At 42.3% G+C, this 25928-nt stretch overlaps 2 protein-coding genes across 3 annotated transcripts in view; one reads left to right on the top strand and one right to left on the bottom strand.

Annotated features, from left to right (window-relative positions):
* LCLAT1 (lysocardiolipin acyltransferase 1) overlaps positions 1–25928 on the bottom strand; it is a 259254-nt gene that overhangs the window by 112406 nt on the left and 120920 nt on the right. The gene's annotated exons all lie outside the window — the stretch shown is intronic.
* Positions 10575–25903, top strand: LOC118970729 (uncharacterized). The gene is made up of 2 exons (XM_073214739.1): positions 10575–10662; positions 11046–25903. Exon 2 carries the CDS (start codon positions 12180–12182, stop codon positions 13287–13289), a length of 1110 nt encoding a protein of 369 aa, XP_073070840.1. The 5' UTR covers positions 10575–10662; positions 11046–12179; the 3' UTR covers positions 13290–25903.

Consider the following 25928-nt stretch of genomic DNA (forward strand, 5'->3'; position numbering starts at 1 on the left):
AGACTTGGAAAACAAGACCATGGATTCTGGAGTAGAGTAATCCCCTAAGGTCATTTAATTTCCCTATGTGACATCTCTGTCTCTTTACAACATCAACTAGGAAATGTGTAGAGCCTTGAGTTAAGAAACCATGTCCTATTTTCTGAGAGTTCCTAATTAAAATATCCTAGCTTTCTACAGTGTACTTGGCCCTGTACTCTAATGTGTGATTTGGACATGTGACAACATCCCCGGACCTCTAGCGCATGACTGGCTCTGGAGGACATGCTTATAGGGCAGCATAGGCCACATGAAAGGCCTTGATCTTGAAACCATTCCTCTAAGCTCTCTCCTTTATGACAGGTTATCCAGCCTGATTCTAGAAGATCCATAAAGGCCCTCTTCCCTGAGCGTTGGCTGTCAGAGCAGAGCCCGTGCAGGGCTGCAGGGAGGGGCGGCAGATGCACACGGCTCCAGGAAGAGAATCAAGCAGCGCACACACTGGCTGGTCCCTGTCAGGTTTACCTTAAAATGCCCTTTGTGATGTCATCCGCAGCCACAGCCTTAAGGGAGGGGACTGTGTGGCTGAGAGCAGTGTGGGCTGGAGCAATGGCGCCGACTTGGGAGCTCGCAATCCCACTGCCATCGGATTTCAGTCTTCTACTTTTATTTGGTTTTCTTGTTTGGGGTTTTTGGGTGCTGTTCTCCAGGAGAGAGAGCAGAAAGCAGGCGGCAGCCAAGACAGACTCAAAGGTATGTGAGGCAGCCCTCCCTTGAAACCCACTGCTCCCTGCCCGGGCCCAGGCCCCTGAAGCCATGGAAACTCCGTGCCTTCCGCCATGGAAGGAACTGGATGGGGTTAGAGGGGAACTGAGATCATGTCTACAGAGGTCTTTCAGTAAGTCACTCTCAATCGTTCCCTTCATTTCAACAAAGCTTGAGCGCTCACTGTACAGGACAGGGTACTAGACACTGAGGAAGAATACGCACACCTAGAGCTCAAGGTGATGTGAGGGAGACAGACAGATGAATACACAGTACAGGACAGGAGATGGTGGGAGGTGATAGAGGTGGAAGTATTGGTAAAGATGAGGGGTAAAAGAGTATTTTGAACAAGGGGGCTCTATAAAATGCCTTCTGGGGAAGCTCAGGCTTGAGCTGTGCTTCAGAGGAAGAGTAGGATTTTGTAGGTGGATATGGTGGATGGTGGAGGGTAGAAGAAACCTTCCTGACAGAAGGAATAGACTTGGAAAGAGCATGGGAAGCAGAAGAGTGTTGGATGTGTCTGAGGAGAGGTGAAGACGTCTGTCTGGATGGAGTGTAGAGGTGTAGGAGCTCCGTGAGGGGGAAGGTTGCAACATTGAGAGATGATGATGTGGAGGCTTTGAGTGGCAGGCTGACTACTTTGTGTTAATGTTATTCCGTATGCGAGTGAAAGACTTCAAAGAACTTAAAGGCGAGTAAACATGTTCCTATAGCAGTGCTTCTCAATGTTGAGCATGCAATATGAGGTGCCTGCTTAAAAAGCAGATTCTGGTTCAGTAGGTATGGGGCAGGAATGGAGATTCTGCCTTCCTAACAAGCTCCCAGTTTACCCTACTGCTGTTGGGCCAGGACCACACTGTGTGAGGCCTTAAAGGAACTCCAGTAAGTGCATGTGGAGTTTTTGGAGTCACCAGGTCAGTAGGAGGCTGTGTTCACCACTTAGTGGGAAGGAGGGAAAAGGAAACAGAAGAATCAGAAAGTAAGGTGGAAAAGAGGAAGTGGATTCACTCCACAAACATTTATCACCCACCAACACCACCACTCCCACCATGTACAAGTCTCTCCTCTAGGCCCTGTGGGGACAGAGGAAAATGGAGGGAGAAACATTTCTGCCCTCAGAGTAGTGAAAGGACAGGGGAGCTGCAGGGCAAGTCTGCCTGCGGGAAGTGGCAGAAGGAGGGGGAAGGGTCTGTGTCTTATTTCCCTGATTGGACCTCAAATTTAACATTTCAATTATGAACATTTTCATCCTTTCCTGACCAGGACTATATTCGTCTTTGCCTCTCCTGTTGTCTAGTACATTGCCTGGCAAGTAGTCAGTGTTCTATACGTGTTTCTGAAACGAACAAATGACTTCTCGATTTTAACCCTGAATGACTGACAAGATGATGGCATTTTAAACAACGTAAGAAGCATTATACAGATGTTGTGAGTGTGGTAGGAGGCAGAGGATGAACTACCGTATCTGAGGTGCTTGTAAAGTTTATGTGGAGATAGTCATCGAGTTCAAATTGCTGGTCTACACTGGTGCTGTCCAAACTGGTGGGCCCTGGCCTTCTGTGGCCATTCAAATGTAAATCAATCCAAATTAAATAAAATTAAAAACCCTTCTTTTTAGGATAGTTCCTTAACTGCACTGTCTACATTTCAAGTGCTCCCCTGTGGTTATGGGGCATCATATTGGGCAGGGCAAATAAAGAATATTTCCATCATCATAGAAAATTCTGCTGAGCAGTGCTGGCCTAGTATCTAGGTGCCAGAGATAGATATGGGTATCCATACATTTAGCCACAAAAGTCCTTTCGATTTTTTTCCTAGAAACATCTCTCCAAGAGCACAGTCCAGGCTCAGTGTCCCCATCTTAACTAGGACTAAGTCTATGTACAGTCCCCTTACTGGTCTCCTACAATCTTCGTCCAGCCTGGAGCACAGACCCTGGCTCTACAAAACCAAAACACAACACACACAAAACTTTCAAAAGCTGACTGGGTCACTTTGTAAAAGTTACTAAACAAACAAACAAAATCTCTAAGTATTTCCCAAACTTTTTGGACTCTCAAACTTCTCTCATTCTCAAAATTTGGCAACCCCCTTCGGAATTTATATACCATTTTGTCTCTTTCCATAAAATGAGTGATTTTAGGAAAATAATATTTCATTTTAAAGTAGCATGTTTTTAAAAATTGCAGAGTTCATTTAACACCTCTGAAAGGGGTTAGATGTCCAGTTTTTACCATTTAACAAGTGATGTGTGATATCTGACTTTACTTAAAACAGTTATGAATTGTTCCACAACACCTGAGTATAAGAAAGGGCGAATATATTTCTTTGCCTACATCAAATAAAATCCAGCTTTAGCCTCCCGTCACCTAGGTTGGCAAAACAGTCCAGTATCAGCTTCTTCTCTGCAACCTTTGGGTTGTGTAAGAACCCTGGAGTTTGTGCAGATGTCATCCCCAACAGCAGCGGGCCGGGTCCTTCCGCCATGGGGACAGCTGTTGCTTTTCTTCTTTGCCACCTGAAGGCAAGAACCACGGCTCAAGTCCTGTGTGCCAAGCTTGGCCTCTGCTTGGGCCCTCTGCTAAGGCCCCGGGTCTATTACATCTGAGCTCTTGGCCCCAGGAGGGAGGGCTGAGTCCCCTCAGGCTCAGGGCCTACTGCCCAGTGGACCCGCAGCGTCAGTGCTGCTTTCCCCTTTCAGGGAGCCAGCTTTCCTCCCCTCGCCTCCCCACCTTGGGGGCACTAAACGCTGGGCTTCTGGCACAAGTCAGCTTAATATCCTCCACAGGTCTAGCCTTAAGTGAGGGCTGTTTCTGAAGTCCCTGCCAATTTTTTCAGCACCAAAAAGCTAACTCCCTGCTGTGGATCAGGAGAACCACGACCTTGGGAACAAGGGCCTGGCTACCTTCTCGGTGAGGGAAACATTAGTTCCTCTCCAAGAAGGATGGAAATAAAACCAAAGTGTAGTGTAAATACTCAATGTCACTCTGCTACAGAAAGCAATTAGTAACATTTGTTTTTCTATGTTTAAGTGAAAAAATTTTTTGTCAACAAGTATTTTCCATTTCAGTAATTGTAAAAGGCACATATCTTAAGTGTACAATTTGACGTGTTTTGATCCATTTATACATCCTTTAAGAAACATCCCAGTAAAATTATAGCACTGCTACATTCTGGAAAGTTCCCTCATGGTCTTTAATAGTTCATCTACCACTCAGAGACTATCTGTATTTTGATTTTGTCATGGATTAGTTTTGTCTCTTCTTGAACCTTGTGAAAATCGATATCATATAATAGAAACTTTTCTGTGTGGTTTCTTTGCATGAGCCTGATTTTGAGGTTCATGCACGTAGTGGACAAATTCTAAAGTTACATTATGTCGTGTGTTTGTTTGGGGCCCGATGTATATTGAAATACAGAATGAAATTTAACTACCTGTGGTGGCACAGAAAATAGGCAAAAGTTTGCTTTTATGACCAAGTGGTTGAAATTCTTGCATTTTACATTTCAAAGAGTCAATTCATTTTTTACATTTCAAAGTTTCTACCTATATGTCAATGTAAGGTTTCAGCATGTTAATTTTAAGTAACACACTGTTGATGTGGAAGCCTATTTCCAACAGGAGGGGAATTGCTTGGCTACATGGTAAATATGTTGAAGTTTAGTAGATGATGCCAAACAGTTTTCTAAAATAATTATGCCAAGTTACACTCCTGTGAGTAAAGTGTGAGTTCCTTTTCTAGTTCCTCCACATTCTTCAAAATTCCAATTGTATTATAGCTTTTTTTCCCAAAGTAGTAAAACTCTTTTCTGGTTCCTAGACCCAATTCTAATGTGTGAGCGTGAGAGTGTGTGTGTGTAGCAAATCTGGTAAGTCTTCCTGAACTACTGTTCAATTTTGTAGCAGTGAAGTTACATGGGGGTACCCATGTGACAGGGGCCCTTAATCATGGAATTCACCACATCCTGTGTAACAGGAATATTCAGACAGTGAGTCTCTCAGTCATCATACAGCCAATCCCACATGGCTTGTATGCGAAGCACGTCAGTGGCTTCATCTGGGGTGTTCCACTTGGCATTCACGGGGAGCTGGGCAGTCCCCCGTCCCTGGTGTAAACAGACCTCACAGTGGCTTTTATCTGGTCCACCGGCTGGCTGTTCCCTCGGGAATAAGCTCCCGTGTGTCTGGACCACCTACAGCCATCTATGGTTGTTCTGCAGTGAGCTGCGGGTCTTGCGTCAGCCCAAACATGCTCTTCCATGTGAAGCATTCAAAACCCAAGACACAGCTCCAGACTGGTGACTCTCCCATCCACTTTAGTAAAGGTTCCTCAGGAAGCTGGTGATGCCGAGCCACATAATGAGTCAGTTTACTTTACACTCTTTCCCTGGTTTCAGCCATTTCCTGGTTTTCACCTCTCCCTACATTAATGATCTTCCTGGAGACCAGATTACCACTTGTTGCTCTGACAAAATTTTCCCTTTTCTAGGTGGCTCTGAGGTTAACGTCTGAAGCTCAGATTGGCCCAAATCCCAGCATGGTTTGGCATCAAGGCCTGACCCAGCACTTTCTCTGTCACCTTGGCCGCCACAGGCAGCAATACCCAGGGAACCGTATGCTTAGCCTGCGCACTAGTTTGCATTTCCTCACTTACCCACTGAGCTACCTCCTCAGGAGTGTGGTCCGCTGCTATTTCTAAATTCCACTGGTAACTTTGGCCTTTGGTAACTGATTACAGCGCAGCTGTTTCATACCCTGGGTGACTGGGTACCAGCCAGGCAACAACTGCTCCCCACCGCCTGCTCTTTCGTTCTTTCTCTTGAAAAACCACGTATTTCTGTGACATCCAGGCCATCCTGGCAAATCCCACTACTCTGACACCAAATGTGTTTTTGTTTATACACAGCAATTGTCCATCTCCTTTGGGGTCCCAGGCCCCTATTCCAGGGTTTGTGTGCTGGGGGACAGAGGGGGCCTTCCCACACACCACACCAAGCAATTCTTGAACACCAGGAGGGTGGCCCAGAGCTCAATTCTGACACCATCTCCCCAAAGCCAGCACCAGATTCCCATGCTCGGTAAGGGCTTTGTCCTGCAAGACAGTCCCCCACCCCCACCCCAACCCTGTCCAGTTGCTGGGCACAAGCCCAAGGCTGCTCCCTGTGCTTCTGACCAACTGGCTACAGATTGCAGGTCCCAAGGACCTCTCCGTAGGTTCCATTAATTTGTTAGAGCGGTTCACAGAACTCAGGAGAACACTTAATGTTTACCAGTTTAATAAAGGACAGTGAAAAGGACACAGTTAACAGGCACATGAAGAGACACATAGAGCAAGACCACAAATAAAGGAGCTTCTATCCTCATGGAGCTTGGGTCCTGGCTCAGTGGCACATGGAACTTTCCAGTCCCACAAGTGTAGAAGCTCTCTCCTACAGAGAATTAATATGCAGGAGAGAGAGAGATGCCCTTCTGACAGGGTTTTGTGAGGGCCTCAATGCATAGTCATGAAGGACTACATCACTGCCCACTGGCTGATTCAACCTCCAGCACCCAGCCTTTAGTGGGTCCAAAATTCTCTTATCAACATGACAAGACATGCATTTCACCCTTTAGGTTTTGCATTGTTTTCAGGAACTGTGGATGAAGATAAATATACCTGGGAAATATATACTAAGTCACCTCAATGACCTATTAATGGATCTCTTGTAACTCATTGTTTCTTTTCATATCACGTTTTGTTTTCACCTGATAAATTCCCAGAAGTGGAGTTACTAGGTCATATGGTATTTCTGTTTTTAGTTTTTGAGGACCCTCCATATTGTTTTCCATAGGGGCTGCACCAATTTACATTCCTACCAACAGCGAAGGCAGGTTTTTCTCCACATTGTTGCTAACACTTGTCACTCCTTGTCTTTTGGATAATGGGCATTCTAATGGGTGTGAGGTGGTACCTCATTGTGGTTTTGATTGGGACTTTGCCAGTGATTAGTGTGGAGCATCTTTTCATGGTCCCGTTGCCCATTTGTATTTCTTCTTTGGAAAAACGCCTATTTAGGTTCACTGTCCATTTCTTAATTGGGTTATTTTTTTAATCTTGAGTCTTACAAGTTTTTTATATATTTCAGGTGTTAATCCCTTACTAGATAAATCAATTGCAAATATTCCCTAAGGGTGTTACCACTCCAGCACCACTTTATTTTTTAAAGTATCATTGATACACAATCTTATATAGGTCTCAAATGTACAGCACAGTGGTTCAACAGTTACCCATATTATTAAATCCTCACCCCCTCTAAGGCGGTTGCCATCTATCAACATAGAAAAATGTTACAGAATCACTATCTTTTCCATGATATACTACCATTCAAGACCACTTTTATCTTCAGTTTGAGGGTTTCTGGCTACACAAGTATAAATCAGAATTCCACACCACTACATGGATAGACTCTTTGTTAAAATACTCAGCGAAGGCTTTTTTATTCCCACCCAGAGCTCAAGTTTTCTTGTGTGCTGGACAGACTGTCTTTCTAGCCACCTTTTTACTACTAATTTGAGAATCCTAGCTTTTTTTCCCAGGGGTCTCAGTTCTAAATACCCACTTTCCACAGGCATTGTTGTTTGTCCTGACCTTGTTGTTAACCCTGGGCCCCCGATGACACTGGAAATGACCCAGGGCATTGAATTTAATAGATGACTTTCTACTTTTTTCACTTTTCTCCTGATTTTTGGTTGGGAGACATTTTTTCCTCTTTTAGAAGTAGTGTAAATTTGCAGTTAAGAGGACGTTTGTTGTGTTTTACTCAGCATTCCCATGTGTTTTGTAGTGGGAGGTTACTGATATCCATGATACGTAGAGAGAATTTGAGGTAAATATATAGGAAGATCATTTGTAAATACATTAACCTGTGTTTTATCATCAGTTTTCCTTTTGATCCTTATTTTGAACCCATGGTCTGTCATGGACACAAACTCAATAATGATTGACTAAGCATAAAATCACTTTAAAACCGCCTGGAAGTCAGAACCACCAGTGTAATGAACTCAGCTTCAGCTTCAGGAGCACAGTCGTGAATCCCCCGGAAACCACAGCAGAGGTTCTCTCAGTCTGCTCTCAGGGACTGATGTCCCCACTTAAGGGAGGAAATTCAGTATTTTTTATTTGAAGTTGTAATAAATGTCATTTCTGCTTTTAAAATGACCTAGGACGCCTTTGCAAAAAACGCAGAAGTTAACTAACCACTGGTTGGGGAATTCAGGCATACAGGATAAAATAAAAATTCTGCTCTTTGGCATAATCTGGCTTCTGCCTACCTTCCCAGCTTCATCTCTTCCTTCTTTGCAAAAGCTCACCTGACGATCATGACTTCCTAATCTTTTCAGTGATATTTTCACTTGCCTGTGTTGACTGAAATCAATGTTACTTTGTGTTATGGTTGAGAAACGGTTTACTCAGTCTTACTAAGGATTAGAGTTGGTCAATATAACCTGGGAGTGTTGCTAAATTGCCCCAAAGCCACTTTGTTTGGAGACAACTTCAATACCTTTTCTACATCATGGGATATACACGCAAAAGTGTTACGTTTATGAATACATAAGGCAGTTTGGCATGGTTATGCCTAGTTAGTGTTCTAAAGATCACAGCATACAGGCTGCAATGCTGTCCATATGGGTGAGGAAGCAAGATCATGCCAGTACAAAAGGATCTCATTCGGTGGACTACCTCACCCTCCTGTGGGGATGGAGAGGGTGCACGTGACAGATTATCTTACGGATGCTGACCAGGAAATTCCTGACTGACTATGTTTCTGCAGGAGGTTGAAACTGCAATTACTTTGGGCATTAAACCCCTGATTGGTGACTTGGCCTGAACAAGTAACACCATGTTGTGTCTTTTTTTTTAACACCTGGAATGCTACTCCAATCAAAAATGTCTGCTGAGTCTTCAAACCCTGGTACAATTTCTGGAATAATTCCTCCCTTCTCTCCTGGGTAGTATGCTGTACTCTTTATTCCCTAATACATGTTTCTGTTACATGTATCACATGGTATTGTGACTTATCCATTTAGACAACTCTTTTCCCTATTAGAGTAAGGTCATATTTATCTTTGTTGTCCCGGCACTACATACAAAACTTAGAATTAAGCAAATACTGTTGACCATTGAACGACAAAACGTTATTTCTCCTTTTATGGCTCCAAAAATATTTTGGAGATTTGCTACAATACAAAAAAATATTTTCTTTCCTCTAGCTTACTTTATTGTAAGAATACAGTATATAATACATTTAACATACAAAATATGTGTTAATCAACTGTTTATGCTATCAGTAAGGCTTCCACTCAACAGCAGGCTATTAGCAGTTAAGCTTTTGGGGAGTCAAATTATACACAGATTTTTTGGCTGCACAGGGAGGGGATATCAGTGCCCCCAATGTTTGCATTATTCAAGCATCAACTTTACTCAGTAAATGATTCAGAAATGATTGAATGAGGTGGTACATATTGCTGCAGTATGGATGCCAACTCTCTCAGTATTTGTGTGCATAAGAGGAAATGTGCTGTCATTAGTCTCTAACCCAACATATTGACCTGATTTTATTTTATTTTTTCTGCTTCTCTAGACATCAAAGCAGCATGAACAGAACAAGACCCCGAAATTCACAGGTCAGACATAGCCTATCCTTCATTCTTTAGCTTAGGGTAATGAAAAGTCAATTTTCAATCTACTTAAAAACTAAAGCATTTATCACCCTATTTCCCAGAAAACTCCTCCCTATTCTGTGAAAACCCTTCCCCCTATTCTGAGAAAACCCTACCTAATGCAGTGAAGAGTCTTCTTTTCACCTCTGATCCAGCTCCAGCTCTAAGACCACCCAACCCAAACCCCACGGTGCTCTTGCCTCTGGAGCACTCCCTGAGTGTGTGCTTTCCTTTATTAAATTACTCTTTCCTTAAAAAAAAGAATAATAAATAGATAAGTAAATAAAATTCTCACCTCTAACAGAAGGTAGACAGAGGGAGGTTGAAAAAATCATGTACATGAAAGAAATGTGCCTAATCTTTCCAGCATCTGCACTTCCAGAGAGCTGTGAACAGCTCCATAATTCTTTCCACCATTCCTTTCCTAATCTCCTTTTGTGCAAAGTTAAAAGTATCAGGAAAGAAGCCTGCTGACAATGGAGAATGGAGAGTAAGTAAGACCCTGAGTTTGATGCAGGAAGTTTTGATGAGTTTTTTCCCTACCAGACACTGCCTAGACTCCTCAGGAGCAAAGCATATGTATGCTGACCTATTTTCCCCACTCCAACTCCCTAGTACCATGGTTCTGACTCCCCTTCCCAATGGCTTACATCTACTACATGGTGAAGGCAGCATAGTATATCGTTTTCAACAAAACAAAACACAACTTGAGACCCAGATTTAGTTTGAGCTCTATCACTAATGAGCTTGTGATCTTGGGCATGACTTCACCTCTGCTTCCTTATTTGCAAAATAAGGGGGTTGAACTAGGTGATGTCAGTAGTCATGATGTTCACAGATTGCTCACTCCTCCCTCCAGTTCCACAGTGGGAAGGAAATGTCAGGATGGGCTGCACTGAAGCTAACCTGAGAGAGTAAGTAAAACTCATCTCCACTCTCTATTCTTTCTCTCTTCAGACTATCCTACTATAAGCTCTTTAAAAGTCAGGCCTAAGATGCCTGGAACTGTTTCACATCCCTCACTCTAAGAGCTGCCTCTGAGTAAGTCTCTCTTCTTACTGGTTTCCTTACCAGTCCTTTAAGAGCACTTCAGTTACACTGACATGCTCTGCTGCACCCAGCTCCTCAGGACTCTCTGCGGGATGGGCCACAAGACATACACTCTGGTCAATACAAACGAGGCTTCGACAGACCATCCGAGACCTGGAAAGCGTAAGGTAAGGGAATGAAGTTCCTGGGTGTGGATTAAAAGGGTACGGCTTTTAAACAGCAGAAAGGAAGGGAGTGAAGGTGGAGGGTGAGAGGGAAGCTGTGGGGAGAGGGACAGAGAAAGAGGACAGACAGTTATCCAGTTTGGAGAGTTGGGGAAAGTTCTGGGCTCAAAGGCAGTTTGCAGATCATTTCTTATTGGAATGGAGACAAATTTTTCCACCCTTTGTCCTGGTAGAGGAATTCCTTCCAAAAGTGAGGGATGTTGGAGAAAGCATCCTTTATTGTTGTCATTCTCCCTCAGGCCAAAATAGTTCATCCTGGAAATAGTTGGTGGTTTCTCCCTTTCCTGCCTCAGAGCAAAATGGAAACTTTTCTCTTTACTTCTTAGATCCAGTCTTCAGGAATTGTTTTCACTTGAACCACAGGGTATGACTTCTTCCTCTGCCTCCCATCTTTTTGGGGCTCAGGAGCCTGTTCTACCCTGCTGTGACTGTCAGAAGGCACAACGTTTCCCTGACCACAGCTTCTCCTCTGGATCGTCAGGAAACAACTCCAGCTTATCTCACCTTCCTGTCTCGTCTGAGGGAACAAGCTGGCAACTCCAGAGCCAGAACTCTATTCTGCCCCAAAAGCAACCTCCTGGGTTCAGGAGCCATGGCACATCCCTGCCTTCTTCTCAGCACTCAGAGTTTGGGAAATTAGAACTTCTTCAGGCTCTAGAAGCTCTTTCATCCTCAAGACCTCAACACACTTTTATCAAAACTGCTTTTGAATCCCCAAATCTCTGCAAACAAAAGAAATCAAAGGGTGAGAGAAGGAGCAAGGGTCATTTGACATCAGATCATGGGCAAAGTTCTATTTCCAAGGACAGGCCACAATTCCCACGATGGGCTCTGAATAGGCTCTATCCTTCTGCTAGGAGGGAGTTAGAGGAACACATGACTTGGAAGGTTTATACTTTGCAGAAACAAATTGTGCCTCTGCGAGTGAGGAAATCATGGGCGATGGTTCATGATCTCACTGAGGTACAAGGAGGAGAGTCCCTGAACCGGAGAAACCCCCACTCTTGCTACTGATGCCCATGAATCAAAGCACCAAGCAAAGTATAAACAATAGGTCCCCGGACCTTCCATCACTTCATCTCCACGAGCATATCAGAGCGGAATCTAGATTACGTGGCATGGAAACAAAACCTTCCCAGTCACTCATACTGGGTAATGTGTCACAACCTGGGGAGGGCCCCCAAATCCTTGGATTGGGGCCCGTGGTTACATCAGTGGGTGCTCCATCGCCCAAAGGTTTAGGAGTTCACATAATTAAAGAGGAAGTCACTTTCCTGCAGAAGGATCCAAAACATAGTCTAGAGCTTAGTACAGAGCAGAGGGCCACAGGTCTTCCAGACAAAAAGATACAACAGCCTACGGGCCAAGTGACTGATGTGGAGTTGACCCCAAGGTGACCATACCAAGTTACAGGTGGAAGACAGGTAACTCCACTGGCACTGTGTAAAGCCGTGGATTCAATGGGGGTCATCCCAGCGTCACACTCAGAACTGAGAGAACCAGTGGGTTTGTTCCCACAGCCACCAAATGAACTTGTGAAACCAATGGGAGCCATGGGAACAGTGAGGGTGAGCCCACAACTATTACACCAAGTCACAGAATCAGTGGAGGCCCCCCCACGGCTTCAACAACAAGTTATGCAATTAAACACGACTCCAGGACCACCAAACCGGGTCAAAGGTAATGTGACAATAACTCCTGAACCATTGCTTCAAGTCATGGATTCTACGGGGATGACTGAAAATCCACATCCTTGCAGAGAATCAGTGGGAATGACCTCAAGACCACAATACCAAGCCCTGGAGTCAGTGAAAAACAACACATTGTTGGAACATGAAGTCATAAAGCACAAGCCACATTTTCAAAATTTTTCAGAGGTGACTCCTGGGCCAGGCTATCAAGATACAGAAAATACGAGGCTGTCTTCTGATGCTCACCTCCAAGTGGCATCAACACCAAAACCAAACAAAGGGCTCCCAGTTGAAAATATGAAATCTGTTTTTTCCACTGTGGGACCAGTGTCACAACAGTCACACAGCAGTGTCACAACATCTGTGAAACTGACTTCAGAGCTACAGTTTCAAGGTGCGAAGTCTGAGGAGGAACTGAACCTAGTGCCAGGGCAGCTAGATATCAAGTTTTCTGCTTTAACATCAGGGCCAAAGTTTCAAGGTGCCACGTTCAGGGAACAAACCCCAGGATCAACACTGCATGGTGTGAGTTCCGTGGAGATGACTCCAGCATTAGGGCTTCAAGAATCCGAAGTAGCAAAAGTGCCCCCAGGGCCTCAAGGTATGAAACAGGCATATGAAGGGCCATGGGCACATGTCACATTTTGTGATCTGACATCAGGAACTCAAGTTCAACATGTGAAATCTTCAGAGTTGACCCCAGGACCTGAACAGCAAGGGGTTAAGCCTGGCATGTTACTACCAGAACCAGTGTTTCAAGGTATAAAATGTGTAGCAGCAGAACAAATGCCAAACTTGGAAAGTAGCATTTCCTACAGAGTACTCTCAGAGCCACAGATACCAGATGCAAAATCTATGGCACTGCCTCCTGGGCGATAGTTCCCGAGTATAAACTATTCTGAGTTGACCAGACCACAGTTACAGGGTATGAAATCTTCTGAATTATTCCAAGGATCACCCTTAGAAGATGTAAAACCTGTGGAGTATACCCCAGTCTCAAGGCTTCAAGGTACAAAATAAGACATGCAAATCCCAGAGCAACAGCTGGGAAAGATGAACTCTGTGGAGTTATTGACCTCACAGCCACATATGGAAGGTAGGAAACCTTTGCAATTGGTACCAAAGCCACAACTGGAAAATGCCACATCTATGTTAACCAATGGGCCACAGGTAGGTGGTGTGAAACTGGTGTTGACTCCAGGATCAATTCAAGATTTGAAACCTCAATTCATCTCAGGGTCAGAGCTGGAAGATAGGAAATCACTGGCCTTAACTCCAAGGCAGCGTTTAAGACGAATGAAATCTATGTGGATAACCCCACGTCCACAAGGTGAGAAACGTGGACAAATCTCATGGCCACGGAGAGAAGTCAGATCTGTGAAAATCACCCCAGATTCAAAGCCACAAGCTGTGAAATCTGTGGATTTGACTCTGCATTGAAGAATTCCAGAATTAAAAACTGTGGAACTGGTCCCAAGAACACAACTAGAACAAGTGAAAGCTGGGACACTGAAACTTGGGCCAAAGGGGCAAAGTGAAGATTCTGGGCCTTCTGCACGAGGGCCATTGCTCCAAGGGCCTTCACTGCGAGGTGTGAAACCTGAAGAGCTGACACTTCAGAGCCACAAATGCAAGATACGACATTTATGGGGACTATTCCATGCTTAAAGCTCCAAAGTTTGGGATCTGTAGAGGAGACCCCGGATCCTCCCCTGAGCTGCAGTGTGGACAATCTGTGAACCCAGAGGTAAAATCTCTGAATGAACCCAGAAGACAAAAGTCTCAAGAAAGAAAATCTGTGGAATTTGCCTCAAGGCAACAGCTTCAAGAGGTGGCACTGGTGAATTTAACTCCTGGGCCAGAACAGGATGGCGAGAGATCTGTAATCTCACCAGGTCAGCAATGTGTGAATTCAGAGCAATCAAAGAGAGTCTAAATCAGAAGATGGGAAGTCTCTGGAGTTAATTCCAGAGAGTAAATTTAGGAGGAAACTTAGTAGACCTCAACTTTGAGCTACCATCAAAAGGTATGAAATCATCTGAATTGGCTCTAGAATCAAACACAGAAGGTGTAAGACCTAAAGAGTTCAAACTTGAACCACCAATGCAAACCAACAGGTCTCCCAAATTGGTATCAGGACCACAGTTGCACAAAGAGAAACTCTTGAGGTCAACTTCAGAGCCACAGCTTGAAAGTAAGAGATGTGTTCAGTGGATACCCGGACCTGAGTTCCAAAGTGTTAAGTTGATAAATCTTGGGTCACACCCTCAAGGTGTCCAATCTGCAAAGATGAAATCACTGTCACAATTAAGAGATCTAAAGTCATCTGAATTGACTCGAGGGCCCAAATCTCAAGGTGCAACATGCAAGAGGTTCAGCCTTGGGTCACAGCTGCAGACTGTGAAAACCCCTAAGTTGCCCTCACAACCACAGCTGTAAAAAGGGAAATTGCTAGTGCCAACCTCAGTGCCACAGCTTCAAGGTACAAAAACTGTGGAGTGGATTCAAGGGTCACAGCTTGGAGGTATGAGATCTATTCGGTGGAGGCTTGCATCAGAGTTGCAAGGTGTGAAATCTCTGCCAAATGTTGGGCTACAGTCACAAGGTGTTCTGCCCTGGGCCACATTCACAAAGTGTGAATTCTTCTGCATTCACTTCAGAGCCAAAATTTCAATGTGTAACGTCTATTGGCTACAACCTGGGGACACCCTTGCAAGGTGTAAGTTCTTCTGAAGTAACTTCAGTTTCACCTCAAGATATGGCATCTTCTTAGTTGAATACAGGGACAGAGATTCAAAGTGAAACATCTATGGTTGGTGTTCAACACTGGAGCACATTTACAATGTGTGAAATCTGAATTGATTCCTAAGTCAAAGTTTCTAAGGGCAGCACCTCTGGGATGCAATCCTGGGCCACAGATGCAATGTGGAAATTCTTCTTTGTTGAAGTCAGGGCCAAAATTACAATGTGTGAATACTATGGTGTGCAAACTTGGGTCACTCCTGCAAGGTGTAATGTCTTTTGAGTTGACTTCAGGGACAAAATTTCAAGGTATGAGATCTTCTGATTTGAATCTGTGGCCAGAACTTCAAGACATAAAATCCATTATATTTAACCCTGTGCAGCATTTACAAAATGTAAATTGACTCCAAGCACGTTTCAAGGTAAAATATCAATAGAGTTCAACTCTGACCCACAGCGAGGTTTGAATTCTTCTGAGTTGAACTTAGAGTCAGAACTTCAATGCACAAATTCTACATTAATGAATCCAGCATCACAGATGCAAGGCATGAAACCCTCTGAATTGAACTCTGGACCAGAATCTCAAGGTACAAAATTTATTTTGTTCAACCCTGGACCACATTTGCAAGGTAGAAAATCTTCTCAGTTAACTCCAGAGATAAAGTTTCCAGAAGCTCAATTTTTGGAGAACCACTTTGGGGCAGAGCAACAAGCTGGGCAACTTGCATTCACTTTGTGTCCTCAGTTAAATGGTGTGAAATCTGTTATTTCTATCAGAGCCACGGCTTGAAGGTGTGAAGTCAGTACAGGTGAACAAAGATCCATTGCTTTGAGGTGCAAATTCTGTGAAAGTAATGTCAGGCTCTGAGCTGCAGGACTTGAAATGCGATGTCTTTGCACTAGAGCCATGTTTTCAAAAAGTGCAATCTGTGGAGTTAAATCCAGGGCCCTATCCTCAAGGTATGAATTCGGAGGACCTGCCCTCATGCCTCAGGAGCCTAGTTTGAGATCCGTGGTATCTGCACCAGAGACATGTTTTCAAGATGTGAAATCCATAGAGTTGACACCAGGGTCTCAGTGGCAAAGGAAGAATTGCCAAGTGACTTCAGGATGGCAAGGAGTGAAATCAGTAGTGTTGGCACCACAACCAACTAGGAAGTTTATACAAGGACCAAAGCTAACTAGTGTCAAATTTTCAAATTTGTCTCCAGAGTCACAGCAACAAGGTGTGGAATCTTGAGAATTTACTCCAGAACCAAAGATGCAAAGTAAAAATGTGAAATTGTCTTCAGTGTCTTTTTGCCAAGCTGTGGAATTAGCACCAGAAGAGTAAAATCTGAGGCCTAACTCCAAGAATAAGCTATCAAAGCACAGACTCCTCTGAGCTAATCCAGAAACCAGGGCATCAATTTGTAGAATATGGAGAGATGACCCCAAAGGCATGACATCATTTCTCAAGTCACAGAATCTTCAGAAATAGCACAAGGGTTGGCACATCAAGGAATATAAACTGTAATGAAACTTGTGGGCTTAACCACTAAGCCAACAGGTAAAGCCATGGAATCTTGAGGGATGCATCTGGAGCTAGATCTTCAAGTACCAGAATTTGTTGATCTGACCCCAGTGCTAAGGGATGAAAGCTCACAATCCTTAGAATTAACCCCAGAGAAAAGGTACCAAATCCCAGAAACTCTGGAGTCGCTATCTCAGTCAAGGCCTCAAGTTAAAGTTTGGGGGAGTTATATACAAAGCCACTACAGCAAGTTGTAGAATCTGAGGGGATGACTGCAGACCTCAAGCATCACATAAGAGAAACTATGGGGTTGATATTCAGGAGAAGGCTAAAAGGGAATTCCCTGGAATGACCCCAAACCCAGTAAGTAAAACCACCAGATATGCAAAGAAATCTCTAAGACCCTATCCATAAGCCCTAGAATCTATGGAGACCATCTCTGAGAAAAAACTGCAAAGAGAAGACATAGCATTGCTTACAAAATCATTAAGTGATGTCACAGAATCTTCAGAGATGGCACTAGGGCTGGATACGAAGTTCCTGACTCTATGGAGTTGACTTCTGAGACAGGGTTGCAAGTGGTGGGTCCTATGGATTGACCCCAAAACCATGACATCATGGGGAGTCTTCAGAGACAATACTAGGGTTAGGATCTGTCCTAGAATCTGTGGGTTTGACCTCTAAGCAATGGCTTCAAAGGGAGGAATCTTAAGAGTTGCCCCCAAAGCGAATAGGTCAAGTTGCAGGACATGCAGAATCTAGAGCTCTCCTCTGAGATGCCGCAGCCAGAAGGGGGCCAGCCCATCACTAAGGAAGACTCCTCCCTAGCCAACACCTAAGCCCTCCTTAGTTCCCAGTTCCAAAGTCAAGGACACCTTGCATATCAGGAGGTCCAGTCAAGGACAACGCAGGACCACAGGGGCTTCCCTGATCTCAGGGCATGTGCAAGGTCCAAAAGCAATCCAAACTCATTAAAGTAACATCTAAATCTAAATAGACTGTAGTTTTGTCTCCCCTGTGGGTTTGCTTAGGTACTGATGATCAGGTGCCTGCACAGAGAGAAAGGTTATATGTCAATCAAATGACATATGATTCAAGACTAAGAAAAAGTAAAAGCCAACCCTAACCCTTCTAGCAATGATGTGTCTGGTTGCCAGACAGCCCTCCTGTCTCTAGAATGTACTTTTCACTTTAATCTAATAAACTCCTTGCTGCTTGTATTTCTTGCTGTCTGGTCTCTCAACTGAATTGTTTCTTTTGAGAAGAATCAGGGAAACACATTTTTCAACAGTAACACTATTAAGTATTCCTAATAGAGACTGCTTCTCATTGTTTCAGATGGTGGATTTTGGCCCTAGAAAACTGCCAGTTTCCATTAAAAGTTTTTTTATTGAGGTATAAATGAAGTACAGTGGGCTGCATATTTACAGTACACATATTTAAAGTACACAGTAAGATCAGCTTTGACATATACCCTATGGCTCATTATACATAATGTGTTTTAAGGCTTAATGTCAATTTCTTTCCATTTGTATATGCAGTTGTTGAAAAGGCTTTACTTTCCCTATTCAATTGCCTTGTCACTGTCACTATCAACTAACTTATGTATGTGTGGGTCTGTTTCTGGACTCTCCTCATTCTGGGCCACTATTTTTGTCATTACTAAACAGTCTTGATACTGTAGATACCACAAATAACCAATGTCAAAAATGAAAGTGGTTTCATCACAAATCATACAGACATTAAAATAATAAGAGAATACTTTGAACAACTTTATGCCAAGAGATTGACAAATTAGGATGAACAACGTTCTTGAAAATTACAGTTTACCAAAATTGACACAAGAAACTAGAAATCTGAAAAGCTCTGTATCTATTAAAGAAATTGAATTTTTAAATCAAAATCTTCTCAAGAAGAAAACTCTAGGCCTGATGGATTCATTGTTGAATGCCATTTAAAAGGGGGAAGGCATAAAGATGAAAAGGAAAAAAATAAAACTGCCCCAACTTACAGAGTATGTTTGTTTATAAAGAAAATCTTAGGGAATATACAAAACAAGTACTAGAAATTAAAATGAAATTAGCAAGTGGCATGATACAGAGTTAACAAACATCAATTGTATTCTTAGATACTAGCAACAAGCAACTGAAAAATGAACTTACAGAAATACATTTACAGTAACTTAAAAAACACATAAAATACCTAGGAACAAATCTAACAAAAGACATCCAGGATTTTTATAATGAAAACTACAACACATTTGTGAGAGAAATTAAAGGCCCAAAGAAATGGAAAAATATAACATGTTTATAGATCAGAATACTCAATACTGTTAAGATAGAAATTCTCCCCAAACTGATCTGTAAATCCAATATATCAATCAATAATCCACAGTATCCTTTTTACAGAAATTGACAACCTGATTCTAGAATTTATATAAAAAGGTAAAGAACCTAGAATTGCTGAAACAATTTTAGAAAAGGACAACAAAGTTAGATGACTTACCATATCTGATTTCAAGAAATAACCCTGTAAATTATTTTATATTTTAAAGTTTGTACCTCTTTATCCCTTCACCTAGTTCCCTGCCCCCCAACAATCCACTCTCTGTGTTTATAAGAGTATTTCTGTTAATTTTGTTTTTCATTTATATATTTCAATTAATATAAATTAATCCATATGTCATTCATCATTCTCTGACCTATTTCACATAGCATAATACCATCTAGGTCTATCCATGTTGTTGCAAATGGCCAGATTTTTCTATTTCTTATGGCTGAGTAATATTCCATTGTGTGTGTACCACATCTTTACCCATCTGTCTGTTGATGGACACTTCGGTTACTTCCATATCTTGCCTATTGTAAATAATGCTTCAGTAAACATAGGGGAGCATATCATATATCTCTTTGAATGAATGATTTCATTTTCTATGGGTAGATTCCTAGAAGAGCAACTGCTGGGTCGTATTTCCATTTTTAGTTTTTTGAGAAACCTTCCTACTGCTTTCCATAGTGGCTGCACCAATTTGCAACCCCACAAGCAGTGTACATGGGTTCCCTTTCTCCACATCCTCAACCAACACTTGTTATTTCTTGTCTTGATGATACTAGCCATTTTAACTGGTGAGGTGACATCTCATTACAGTTCTGATTTCATCTGTAGTTCATCAGGCATTTATTTCCCTGATGAGAAGTGATATAGAGCATCTTTTCAAATGTCTGTTGGTCATTTGTATGTTTTCTTGCAAAAATGTCTATTTGGTTCTTCTGCCCGTTTTCTTTAATGCAATTATTTGTATTTTTGGTGTTGAGTTGTATGAGTACTTTATATGTTTTGGGTATTAGCACCTTATCAACTATGTCATTTGCAAACATCCTACATAGTAGGATGCCTTTTTATTTTGTTGATGGTTTTCTTTGCTGTGCAGAAGCCTTTTAGCTAACATAGTCCCTCATGTTTATTTTTGCTTTTGTTTCTTTGCCTGGGGAAACATACCCAGAAAAAATTTATAGTGTTGATGTTCAAGAGTTTACTGCCTATGTTTTCTTCTAGGAGTTTTATGGTTTCAGGTCTTATATTTATGTCTTTAATCCATGTTCAGTTTATTTTTGTGTACGGTGAAGACAATGTTTCTCCACACGGCAGTATAACTGCTTTCAGGTTCCCAGACCAGGTTCTATTGCATGTGTGCGTGGGAGGGAGTCTCCCTACACACTACACCAAGCAATTCTCAAACATAATCAGGGTGTTCAAGAACTTAATTTTGATACTATCTGCCCAGAGACAGCACCAGATTCCCCAGGTAAAGGGCTCCCTCCTACAGGACTGACCTCCATCCCACCTCCAGACAAGAGTCTCTAGCCCCAGGCTGTTCCCTTTGCTTCTGACCAACCCGCTACAGATTGGAAGTTCCCATGACCTCCCCTTTAAGTTCAATTAATTTGCTAGAGCAGCTCATACAACTCAGGGAAATAAAATATTAGTTTAATAAAGGATACTGTAAAGGACACAAGTTAACAGCCAGATGAAGAGATACATAGGGCAAGGTCCCAAATAAAGGAGCTCCTATCTGCATGGAGCTTGGGGTCTGGCTTAGTGGTACATAGAAGCTTCCTATCTCCATGAGAGAAGCAGGATGCAAGCGAGAGAAAGATGCTCTTCTCAAGGGTTTTTGTGGGTTTCATTGACTAGTCACCATTGATTAAATCATTGGCCATTGGCTGATTCAACTTCCAAGCCCTACCCATGGGTGGGGTCCAAAAGTTTCCCAGTAGTAAGATACCCATTTCACCTTTAAGGCTCTGAAATGTTTTCAGGAACTATGGATAAAGACCAAATACACCTGGGAAATATATATATTTGGTCATCTGAATGATAAAATATGAATTTCTTGTAACTCACTATATTGTAAACTTTCAACAGCCTCTTTTACAGAAATGGAAAAAAAGATAATCCTCAAATCCATATGGAACTGCAAGGTGTCCCAAGAAGTCAAACAGTATTGATAAAGAAAAAAAGTTGAAGTCAACTTCAAAACTTACTACAAAGGTTACAGTAATCAAAACTGTGCTACTCACCTAAGAGAGACATTTAGACCAATGGAATAGAATTGAGAGTCAAGAAATATTCTGACACATCTCTGGCCAATTGATTTTTGACAAGGGTGCCAAGGCCATTCAATGGGGAAAGAATAGTCTACAATAGATGATATTAGGACAATTAGATATCCACATGCAAAAGAATGAAGTAGACCTCTACATCACACTGTAGGAGCCAAAGGCAGGCCACCCGAAGATGTGCCACATCCGCAAGAAGATTATGTCAAACCAAACAATCAATGCCCAAAAGACTGAGAAAGAAACTTACCTTCCCTCTAACTGCCTAAAATAATTTATACAGAGCACCTGCTCTAGAAAGAGAGTTATCACCATAAATGACTACATTACAATATGAACTAAGACAAAGAGGAATTTAGCAATGTCTGTTCGTTAAAATTTCTATGTCCCATTGTTTCTGTGACCAAGTAGTTATTCTTTTTAATTTCCCTGTGAATTGCTTACCTTCCCTTTGAATCCCAGACCCCTACTGCTTAGTTTAAGATGACATATGTACCTAATTTTGCCCATCTTTGGAATATCATGTCTGTGTGGATTCCCTGTCTGGATGTAGGTCATTAAATTTTATTTTCACCTGTTAACCTTTCTCATCTCAATTTGATTCTTAGACCAGCTAGAAAAAACTTGAAGGGTAAAGGGAACTTTTTCCTCCCCAAAAATACCTTAGACAAAAATTAGTTTAAAATGGATCAATGACCTAAATGTAAGAGCTAAATTTATAAAACTGTTAGAAGAAAGCATATAGGTAAATCTTCGTGACCTTGGACTTGGCAATGGATTCTTAAATATGATACAAAAAGTCTAAGTAAAAAAAATATATATAGATAGATATAGCTATAGATGTAGATAAAATGGACTTGATCAAAATTTAAAACCTTCGTACTCAAAGGATGCTATCAAGAAAGTGAAGAGATAACCCACAGAATGGAAGAAAATTTTTGCAAATCCAGTGTCCAATATCCAGAATATTAAGGAACTCTTACAACTGAACAACAAAAAGGCAACATTTTTAAATGGGCAAGGACTTGAATAGGTATCTGTCCAAAGAAGATACACAAATGTTTATCAAAGAACGTGAAAAGATGCTCAATGTCATTGTCATTAGGGAAATGCTAATCAAAACCACACTAAATGACTACTTTCTCAATAAGGATGGCCATATTTTTTTAAAATGGGATATAACAAATACTGATAAAGAGGTAGAAAAGCTGGAGCCCTCATACATTGCTGTGAGAAAGTAAAATGGTGCAGCTGCTGTGGAAAACAGGTTAGCAGTTCAAAAATTTTAATACAGAATTACTGTATTACCCAGCATTCCACCCTTAGGTATATACCCAGAAGAACTGGGAACAGGTACAACTGTTCACAAATGTTTATAGCAGCACTCCTCAAAATAGCCAAAAGGTAGAGATGACCTAAATGTCCATCAATGGATGAAGAGCTAAACAAATTGTGCATATACGTACAAAAGAATATTATTCAGACTTAAAAAGGAATTAAGTACTAAACATGGATGAACTTCAAAAATACCGCTAAGTAAAAGCAGCAAGACACAAAGTGTCACATATTCTATGATTCTATTTATAAGAAATACCCAGAATCCACAGAAAGCAGATTGGTGGTTGTCAGGTGATGGGGTAAAAGGGGGAGTGACTGCTTAAAGGTACAAGGTTTCCTTTTGGGGTGATGGTCTTCTTGAACTAGATAGAGGTGGTGGCACAACATTCAGAATGTACTAAATATCAGCGATTCATGTAAAATGACTACTACTGTTAGGCAGGAAAATAGATATGAGTGGGGTGGAGGGAGAATAAGACCAGTAAAGCCCACTAAAAGGGACTCAAAGAGTTAACCAGATAAAACTAGAGAGCCAGAAAAGACTCACAGAGTTAATGAATTATTCAGTTGAAGCTCCAAAGGCCAGGAGTAACTTGGAATGTCCAAAGAGTTCCCAGATAAAGAAAAGTATCTGAGCACAGCCCATGTCTTCACTGTGTCAATTAGATCACGCCATTGTAAGATTTACTTTAGCCTGCTAAGAGGTCCAGCTTATTCCTTAACCTATATGCTGTTTTTTTCCCTCCTCCTCCAGCACCTAATCACATAATTTGCAACCTAGGCAGGAGACAAGCATCATGATTAATTTTCCCAACAAGACCAGATATAAACAGAATACTAAAGACAGGAAAAATTTCATCTTAAAGCTAAGATTGCATTTAAAACCCAGGAAGTAAGACTCAACATATTCATTAGCAAACAGACAATAACTCAACCCACTTTGGGGGAAGGGCAAGCGGTCTTTTTATATGTTCCCAGAAGGAAGCTGCTATCCTGGGGAGGAACCAGATCAGTACATTTCTTGTGTTAAATTCATTTTTCAGAATTACCTGGAGGATTGATAATATAAGAGAAGATAGCTAATGCCTCTCATCAAAGATAAACATCTTGAGACTACATAACAAGTCTACACCCCCCAGCCCTTTGTTATATTCCTGAAAAATCCTTAAAAGGGGGAACTCCCAATCCTTCAGCACCCCTCTTCTCTGAGGTAGCTCACACCCCCCTTTCTCTGAGTGTGTACCTTTTTACCTTAAATAAAACTTTTCCTCAACCTTTCAGGGTGTGCCTCTCCTCTCTGAGGTTGCCCATACTTTTTCCTAATCTTTCAGGGCGCACCTCTGTTCTAAGGTCACCCACACTTTCTCTCAACCTTTCAGGGCATCTCTCTCTGAGGTCACCCACATTTTTCTCTCTTTAAATAAAACTTACACATGCCTGCCCCCTCTGAGGTCGCCAGCACGCTTTCTCTCTTTAAATGCGTAACTTTAAATAAAACTTTAACTCTGCTTCACTACTGTGTCTCTGTCCTTCAATTCTTTGTTGCCGTGGGGACAAGAACCGAGGAACATAAACAATGCCCCCAAAACAGATGAATCTGATTACCTAGGTAGTTTGTTTAAAATACAGAAGCTTAGGCTCTACACCCAGGGACTCTCATTTAATAGGTCAAGAGTAGACTTAGAGCTTCTGTATTTTTAATAAGCCCTCCACCAAAGTTTAGAAACACTGTAACAGAATATTTAGGGAAAACCTAAATATATCATAGTATCAAAAGAAATGGGATTCATACAGAGCTGTTCTCCTCTACCCTGCCTAAAATAGCAATATTTAAATAAAGGACATTAAGTAGTCAAAGTTTTAAAATAAAGGTATGATCAAAGAAAACAGGAAAACAAATATGAATTAAAGTAAAAATAACATGATTAGGAAAAACAAGAAAGCAGACTTTGAAATGAGTGTGGCTAGAGTCCTGAAAATTCTAAGAAAATTAAGAATCTCAAATAAAAATAGAATTGGGAAAATAAATAAATCATCTTTTTATAAAATCATAAGGCAAGAAACATCAATTTTTCAGCAAACTGGAAAAATAGAATTTTTCTAATAACTCTAAATCTATATGTAGGTGGGTAAAATTGCAATATTTCCAGAATCTGGCTTTAGTGCATTTCCATACAACGGGTGTTTCCAGGGGGTGGAGAGGAGTGGCCATTTCCATATCAATAGGTAATTACAAGGGTGAGGGAGGGCTCAGACGCTGGGTGGAGGCTGCTTCTTCTGCAGCCTGGTTACGAGACATGGGGGACCAGAAATGGGCTACTGCTTGTAAGGAATAAACTTTTACTTCTCCCTTTGACTGATTTCAGTTTCAAGGGTATTTTGCCCTGGGAGTTTTTGCCAGAGTTATATCTGGTGGTAGTCGGCAGGACTTCTGAACTGAAATCTGCCTACATGGGTGTGACCCTAGAGATGGTGGGGAGATGCCCAGAACCCCACTGTGAATAGTGGGGAGGCCCCAGTGGCTGCAGCAGTAGAGGATGCAGCTTCACCTGGGAGCCTCCTACCTGTGGGGCTTTCAACTGGGGAGCCCCTAAGGGGGAATTGGTATAGGGTAAAGCAACTCCTAGAGGGGTGGGGCCTTCACCAGAACTGGGGAAGGGTGGAGACACCAGCTGTGGAAAATTCAGAGGCCCTGAGTAGCTGTGTAGCAGCTGGGATTGTAGGATCTCTTTTTCTCAAGATAGTGAAAAATGTTATTGAGGAGAGAGACATCCACAGGAGAGAGACACATTTCAGCATTGCTTGGAGGAGCTGGGGCAATGACCTATGGCATGCCCTTAAGGAAGAGAGGCAGTTATTGAGAAGATGGGTCGCACTCCTGGAAAATTCCTTAGCAGCAGCAAGGGAGGAGGGAGCAGGAAAAGCCACACTGCAGGAGGCCATGGGGAAGGGGGAGGAGAGAGTGGTGTCTTCAGCCCTGAAGATGGTAGAGGAAGTGTCGGGTGAGGATGAGGGGGTGGGGACCAGGGCCAATCTGCTGCGGAGGCTACCACCAAGGCACCAGCCTCTCCTGTATTAAAGGCCCGCGGGTTGTAATTAAAAAAAAAAAGAACACAACAACTGTGGGCTCCTCAGGTCCTCAGGCGGAGGAGCCATCCCCTCCCCAGGTTATGGAGCTCTGCCCCAAAACCCAGAATGAGCTGGTGGACATGAACGTCCAGTATAGGCAGAAGTCATTAGAACCTCTGCCTACATGGCTTTTCTGTTTCTGGGATATGGGGGTGGAAAACATTGTTATGTTGGGTT

Source organism: Manis javanica, chromosome 1, assembly GCF_040802235.1.
Source record: "Manis javanica isolate MJ-LG chromosome 1, MJ_LKY, whole genome shotgun sequence".
In the NCBI taxonomy this organism is placed as follows: domain Eukaryota; kingdom Metazoa; phylum Chordata; class Mammalia; order Pholidota; family Manidae; genus Manis; species Manis javanica.

Excerpts from the sequence above, each read along its gene's own strand:
- LOC118970729 (XM_073214739.1), top strand. The coding sequence starts at position 12,180 with ATGGGGGTCATCCCAGCGTCACACTCAGAACTGAGAGAACCAGTGGGT.